Here is a 7,782-nt window from a genome sequence, read left to right as displayed (position 1 = left end):
GCGAAACGCGCTTCAGTAAAGTTAATTCGTTCCATCATTCATTATGACTTGCCATTCATTATGGCTTTAATCAAAATTCTAATTAAAATTAAATTTACTATCCCGCCGCGATATTTCCCTCGAAATAAATCGGCCACGAAATTCATATCGAATTTCAATGAAGAAAATTCCAATCAAACGTTTCCTCTACGATACATTCATTAGTCTTACTAATAAGATTGCAGTTTACTTCATTTGCACTTAAATCTTTATCAACACTTCTCAATGCTCATATACAGGGTGGCCCATTTTAATTTATACAGTCGATTTTTTAAAAAACTAAAAGAGATACGAAAAAATGTTTCAGACAGACATGTCACGATTTCGAGGGGGACATAAGATGATACCATTGGCTTGACCTTGAATAGTCGTTTGAAGGTCACGCGAAGATCACCTTCAATTTCTTAAATTGAAACCCCAACTTTTTATTGCAGATTCTTATTCTCCATCGAAAAGTAAGTTTTGTCTGAAACATTTTTCCGAAAAATGTCATTTTATGTCCTTAAAATGTCCTCAAAACTCATCTTGAAGATCATTTTAAGGATCGAATACCGATTTACGTAATCACGTTTGACATTGTCGATATTCGACAATACACTGTTCGAACGTTGATCTCCATACACGACAGAGAATGTGGATACAACTAGACGGGTCATTGTTTATCGAAATTCTAACTTCCGGTCTGAAATTTTTTTTAATGAGACATGGTATTTTTTATTACGGATTCGGATTCTACGCGAGAAAACATGCAACTTTTGTCTGAAACATTTTTCCGAAAAATGTCATCTTATGTCCTTAAAATGATCTTCAAGATGAGTTTTGAGGACATTTTAAGGACATAAGATGACATTTTTCGGAAAAATGTTTCAGACAAAAGTTACTTACTTTTCGATGGAGAATAAGAATCTGCAATAAAAAGTTGGGGTTTCAATTTAAGAAATTGAAGGTGATCTTCGCGTGACTTTCGAACGACTATTCAAGGTCAAACCAATGGTATCATCTTATGTCCCCCTCGAAATCGTGACATGTTTGTCTGAAACATTTTTTCGTATCTCTTTTAGTGTTTTAAAAAATCGACTGTATAAATTAAAATGGGCCACCCTGTATAATCAAAGTCAGAATCGCCATTTGAAAGAGCAAAGTCTGCAAACTCGATTCTAAATTCGATTCTTTCTTGTTCTTCTCGCAGGCTCCCGTTTCTGTAGTCTATCATTCATCTGTGATAAATTTTATATCCATCTGACAATAGCACGCATGGCACGTTTTAATTAAAATCGAAATCACTCTCGGTGTTCGAGACGTTCTTCTCGATTGTCGTGTCTGTATCAGAATCCAGCAGAGATTTGATCACGTCCTTCTTCTTCGACTGATTCGTGCCGTTCGCAGCGTCCGTTTGTCGCAGTTTATCATCTTCACCCGACTTGTGCTCCGACTGAGAATCCACCTGCGGACTTTGCAAAATCTCTTGCGGTCCCGGTTGCGGCTCTTCCTGACCCTCTGCGTTCACGACACCATTGTCTTCGCGCTGTTCTTCATGATATCCCTGTTCATACATTGCATCGTCGCCGTACGCCTGATTGGGATCGTAAGCTTGCTCGGTGTAGCCATACATTTGACTGGGATCATCTCCGTAGCCTTGATTGGGATCGTATTGCTGATTAGGATCGCCTTCGTATCCTTGATTGGGATCGTAATTATAAGCGTACGCCTGATTCGGATCCTGTTGGTACTGCACGTTAGGATCCTGCTGGTATTGCTGGCTATTGGGGTCTTCGGGATACTGCTCATACTGCCCGTCCACGTACTCGACGTACTGCTGACTCTCCTGAGCGTATCCTTGATCGGCGTACCTCTCGTACTCCTCGTCACCAGCCCCGCCCTCGTACGTCATATTCGGGTCGTAACTGTATTGTTGATTTGGATCCTGCTGCGCGTATCGTTGCGCTTGATTTGGGTCTTCCATGTATCCTTCTTGAGCACTGTATTCTTCTTGTTGCACAACCCGCTCCTCGATTTGAGGCTCCATCGTCTCGTCGCTGTCCCGTTTTTGGTTGTCATCCTTATCCGGTTCGTTAAATTGCTCCTCTATCTGAGGTACAATAATCGGTTCGTCGGTTTTAATTGGCTCATCAGCTTCACGGTGACTGTAAATTTCAGGAGGCATGTCTTCAGCTTCTTCAATGCGAGCACGCGTCTCATGTTTCTCATGGGACTCTTCTGAATCTCTCGTTTCCGCTTCCGAGCGAAGAAGCGTATCTCGCGGGAGATACACGGGTTCTTCCATTTCACTGTTCTCCGCGTCAATGTGTCCGATGAAGTCTGGTGAATCGTACAATTTGTTTGCAACCTCGTCGCTCTGATTCGCCGCTGCTTCCACGGCTTTCTTTTCTCCCTCCGAATCATCCAAATGTAATTCTAAAACTTGCTTTTGTACACTCGCGAGGTCCCACGGCGCCAATTGTTCAGCGACGTCGAACAAGTCTTCGATGTCTGTTTCCTCCCCGACAACGGGCCGTTTTTCTTGCGGTGCATTCCCCCGATCATTGTCGATCCGTGATTTGTCGTTCGAAGAACTGACCATTTCCTCCTTTGCGTCGTTCTTCTTTGCAGCGGAGATTTCGCGATTGCGCTCTCGCGGCTCAGTTAGATTATGCCTATCATCCGACTTTCTTTTCGCGATCTCCGCATCTGCACGTGACCGTTCTAATCCCGTCGAATGTATCGTAACGTTGTCCTCTCTAATTTCGTTCTTCGAAATTTGTCCGACATCGCGATATCTAATTCCGTCTTCGGCTGAACGCGCAACTTCCTGCGCGTCCGCGGTCTTGGAAACAAGATCGTTAGCTAATGCAAGAATCTTGCTCATCTCCTCCGGTATCCGTTCTTTCTTGTCCTTCCTGTCCTCCGCCGGAAGCTCCAGGGCATCCTCCGATAGGGTAACGTTCAGCAGATCGCCGCTGGTGTTTTGTTCGTGATCCAGCTCCTCCAAGCTCTGTACGCCGTGTTCCCGGTGTAGCCTGCGGATGTTGCTGATGTATCGATCCAGCTCGTTCTCCAGGATCGCCGTCGTCCTGCCGTTCTCGTCCAAATCGGCGTCATTTACTCCTAACATGATCGGCGATCGACGCGTCTTGGCGACGTCCGCGTTTCTCCATAACAGACGTTCATTGCGTCTGATCAGATCGTCCACGTCGTCGCTGGTGAGGGAACGAACGGATCCTCCATCCTCGGACTTCCGCGGACTCAGGATATAATCCATGTATCCGGGCAGCGAACCGAGCTGATCGGCACTCGCGTCCGGATTCAGTCGGTAGCTACTCGACTTTGCGATCACCGAATTCGGCCTCATGGAAGCTGCGGCGTCGAACGTATCGTACTTCCTCATCTGCGATTGCGGATCGGATGGTAACACGCTGTCGTAATACCGGAACGAGGCCGGCAGATCGAATTGTCGCGGAATAAATTCACCTTCTGCGTGCCGCGTTGCATCGCCAGCGGGGAGTCGCGCTGTTGGCGAGAGACCAGCCTGCCCCGATTCTACGTGCTCCCGGAAAAATTGGTTGACCGGGTGAACAGGAAATTCAGGTTGAGTCTGGTCCGCCATCGGCATCGATGAAACCGGAATGCGATTCGGAACATTCCGGAGATCACTCGGAAAGGCACCTCCCTCAAAAGTCATTTGTGGACATGGATGAGCATCAAGCGCGCGACTCACTGGTGCCTGATGGACGAATTGATCACCCGATTGGCTGACCGCTGAAGCGTGAACTTGTGGCGCATACAGGACACTCGCCTGATGATAATCAGTGCCAGGGGCCGCACCTGATGACGCAGTTGGCAAAATCGGGTGATTAATTGGCGAAACGTCATCTACGGGAACCTGATCGTGGAATTTGCTGGCGAATGTAGACCTTGGCTGGCTCGAGCGGGGAGGCGCCGTCGGATGCGCTCGCGGCGACGGGATGTTCCTCGTTTCCACCATAACGGTTTTTCTCGGATATTTGTTTTCATGCTGGCTGGCGATGCCGCTGTCTCCGGTGACGCTACTGGGCGGTTGGCGATTGGCGTAAACGCGGAGTAGGTAAGCCTCGTATTGCTTCTGGAAAAGAGCCAAGATTTTCGTCCATTAAAGGAGGCCTAATGTCTGTGTTTGCTCGTAATCGATTGCATCTTATTATAGTTGTGGGAAAATTGTACGTTACGGCAGGACGTGTATAATCCAAATCTTCGATATTTTTCACATTTATACGTCCGATAATAATAATTGTGAAACAAACTCTGTTACAAATAATAAACTTTGTTATAAATAAATAAAAAATCTTTTGTTCGAATTTGCTGCTTGACTTTCAATGCATAATAACAATTATAACACTTTGCTGTAATTAAAAATAGTACCGCTAAGTAGTTTCCTTAAACATCCACAATTAAAATCATAAATTGCACTCACTCGGAGAACATTAAGCCTGTCCTTTTTCGCGCTTATCAGCGCAAGCTTGCTCATTACTCTATCCAATGCTGCGAGAAGCTTATGATTCCTCTCGTCCCTCGTGCGTTGCTCCTCCAAGTAATGTATATATCTCATGCGTAACCGATTTATGCAAGCTTCATGTCTGCAAGCAAACAATTATCAAGTGGTAAATTTTTCCGCAAATGCTCCGGAAATAGGATGATTTTTGTTATACACGTTTCCTTTCTCTCTTTTCACGTTCACACTTACAATGTATATAACTATTAGATAAATATAATAAATACATATATACATATATACATAATATAATAAATACATATAATAAATATAATAAATACATAAATACATATGCTCTTTTTTCTTGAAAAAGAATTGTATAAATAGGCCGTATAAGAACAAAAGAGTTAATACAGTCTCTGCATGGTCGAGGGAACGTCTCGTAAAGCGGAACGCCTCGTCTTGGGGATGATACATCCGATATAGCGTTCGCCTTAAAGCGGAGATGCACACGCTATGGTGCGACTTGAATTGTATGTGCGCACTTTCCTGTCATGTTGCGATCGATGAAGGTGCTCGGATGTCTCAGCCAGACACGAATCAGGACACGTAAACAATGAGAGAGCAAAATTTACATCCTCCCAATAGCGGAGATATATCGGACAAGGACGACGACTACGACATCGGCGGCGGGAATGGGATTATATTCGTGGCATTATTGATCGTGACATTCCGTGGAACCACCTGGGTTCTCACTGGATCGACATCGAGGATATCGGATAGTTTCTTCTGCGAATCCTTCCTGCTGCGTAAAATGTATAGGCAGAATATAGAACAATTCGCGAGCTTCCGCATTTCGAGACCGGCAGATTCGCTTTGAAGGGAACGTGAAAATACTGTGCACGAAGCAGATTTTATTAATTATGAGATTGTAATGTGCAAATATATGAGTAAAGCATATGCGCATGTAACAAATATAAATTACCCAGGCAGCACACATTGGTTTCAAAACCGTTTCATAAACGTTTTGCCGTAACGTTTCATAACCATTTCATTGAAACGTTTATTTAGGAGAAAAATGTCCAACGAAAAAACGTTAGGAGAAACGTTTCAGAAACCATCAGAAAAATATTTATCAATTCTATATATCAGTGCCTCAAGGATAGACAGAGTTAAGTCACATTTTTCTAAAAAACTACATTTTTATATTTTATAAATTACTCTCTAAATTTCGTGTAGTGGAATCTCACTCTTTTGAAATATCACTTCAAGTAACAGTGATCTCAAAAGTTTCAAAAGAAAAGAAGAAGAGAAGAGTATTGGATCGGTTTTCCGGATGGTTATTTACAAGGTGATAACACAAATGTTACTTGCGAGAACGTCACGTCTGGCCTGGCCATCTATCGGTCGCTTGGTGAATCAGAGGTGGGAATCACACACACTTGTGTTGATTTTTGTCTCTTGTTCCATAATCGAGTACATTGAAACGTATGATGTAAAAATAATGAATACTCGCAAAGTAAGTAGAAATTACTATTTTTTCTATATTAATTATATAATTTCAAATCAATTGAATAAAACACATTTTTCGTTTCTGTGGAAACGTGAAAAATAGGTTTTTAAAATTTAGGTCTAAAACGGTTTCTATTTAAACCGTTTCTTAAATGGTACTTTATGTTTCTTAAACATTAGATACGTCTAAGAAACATATATTAGGCTAACATGTGCTGCCTGGGTACTATGTAAATTAATATAATTATTGGTTATTATTATTATTATTAATAATAAAGATTGTTTACCGTCATTCAACCTTATATTGTTATGATATTATTTAAAATTTAAATTTTAAATATAACCAACTTCAAATATAACTCACTATATATACCTCATGAAACCAAATGATATCTTATCGCAGCACGTGTCACGTTTATGAAGGCTTTTGACCCCATATCTTCCTAGATGTTCATATTTCAAAACCACGTATCATTTCCTAACAACAAATACGGAATTAATAAAGTTGCACTCACCTGGTACCAGACTCTCGCACCAGCACGTTGAATCGCTCCTCCAATCGTATCCTCTCCTCCTCACTGCGAAATTCGTAACGTTATCAACAATCCCCCACTGCGCGCAAAAAGAGAATCTCTCCCGAGTACTTGCCTCTTCCGCAGCTTCTCCTGCAGCTCAAACATCTTTTTGTAGTAATCGTGGCCGTCGTAGAGCAGTGCCATGTTGCGCGCCATTCAAACAGTCAAAGAGATCGCCCGCGGGCGATCGAGAGCATCGAGACTCGAAATCGAAGCGCTCGATCGATAGCGCTCCGAACGTACTCGCGCGCGACTGCGACGCGAATCCTAACCAAAGTGGCGCGATTTGCGAACGGAGTTACGCGTAACGAACTCTACGCGACGTGTCGACAACAGCAACTCGAAGCGTCCGTCCGGGAGACAAGCGGACTGCACGGGATCGAGGATTCCGCGGCGCGATTTCGACGGAACTCGCGGGTTTCTACGCGACGGAAATTCGAACGCGATCGCTCGTGGCGCGCGTCACGAGGACGCGAGTCTGCCGCGCAGCGGACTGGTAACTGGCGACGACGACGAGGGAACGAGCCTCGCGGGGTCATTCCGATCAATTTGCGTATTTCCGAGGCGTCGTGCGAAGGAGCGAACCTTCGTCATGCCGACGCAGCCGACAACTGTCGCGATACGGGACGCCGCGCCGGATCGGGGCGATTCCGGCGGGTAGACACGCAGGTGTTGCACTCCCTACCCCCTTTGTGCCGGGCGATTCACGCGATTAAGCGGTGGTCGTTTAATTCAGGCTCCGTCGTGGCGTAAAAGCCGCGGACGCGCGGTGGTTTCTCAGCGAGATCTCTCGAGGATTATTTCACATTTTTTTCGTAATATTCTCGACGGGATCCTCGACGTCAGATTCTATTTCATTGTTATATAATCGCGCGTATACCCAGTAAGCAAAATGTGTGCAGTCTGCCAGCAGATTGGCAACAGATTACTGCAGAAGTTGATAGCAAATTGGCATCCGTTATGTCCGCATTAGGATAGCGATCTGCCAGCAGAGCTTGCTAACAGACTCTGACAGCAGATTGGCGGCAGAAACCGAGCAGAATCTGCAGCTTTTGGCCATTCATATTTACGATATATTAAAGCATGTGTTTACTTTTAACACGCTATAAATTGTTAAAAGAACGCATTTGTTTGTTTGTTAAATTAAAGTACATTTGGCTTGATGTGTCTTTCTGACAGTTCGTTGCATAA

The 7,782-nt window shown here is 44.1% G+C and overlaps 1 protein-coding gene across 2 annotated transcripts; it reads right to left on the bottom strand.

The window, feature by feature from the left end:
• Positions 1-1,080: 1,080 nt before the first annotated feature.
• Positions 1,081-7,545, bottom strand: LOC105285250. Of its 2 annotated transcripts, XM_011349359.3 has the most exons (4): positions 6,665-7,545; positions 6,532-6,594; positions 4,487-4,649; positions 1,081-4,138 (listed from the first exon to the last, which is right to left on the bottom strand). In XM_011349359.3, the coding sequence occupies exons 1-4, from the start codon at positions 6,745-6,747 to the stop codon at positions 1,304-1,306; spliced, it is 3,144 nt and encodes a 1,047-aa protein (XP_011347661.1). In that variant the 5' UTR covers positions 6,748-7,545; the 3' UTR covers positions 1,081-1,303. The 2 variants fall into 2 exon arrangements, with proteins under 2 accessions (XP_011347661.1, XP_011347670.1); XM_011349368.3 differs by lacking the exons at positions 6,532-6,594; positions 6,665-7,545 and adding an exon at positions 4,919-4,996.
• Positions 7,546-7,782: the final 237 nt, after the last annotated feature.

Source organism: Ooceraea biroi, chromosome 4 (genome assembly GCF_003672135.1).
Source record: "Ooceraea biroi isolate clonal line C1 chromosome 4, Obir_v5.4, whole genome shotgun sequence".
NCBI lineage: Eukaryota > Metazoa > Arthropoda > Insecta > Hymenoptera > Formicidae > Ooceraea > Ooceraea biroi.
Note: the sequence above shows the minus strand (reverse complement) of the source record. Positions and strands in the feature narration are given on the sequence as shown.

Excerpts from the sequence above, each read along its gene's own strand:
- LOC105285250 (XM_011349359.3), bottom strand. The coding sequence starts at position 6,747 with ATGGCGCGCAACATGGCACTGCTCTACGACGGCCACGATTACTACAAA. Across the intron at positions 4,650-6,531 it reads GTGCGAGAGTCTGGTACCAG|ACATGAAGCTTGCATAAATC; the intron begins GTGAGTGCAACT and ends GTTTGCTTGCAG. Across the intron at positions 4,139-4,486 it reads ACAGGCTTAATGTTCTCCGA|AAGCAATACGAGGCTTACCT; the intron begins GTGAGTGCAATT and ends GCTCTTTTCCAG.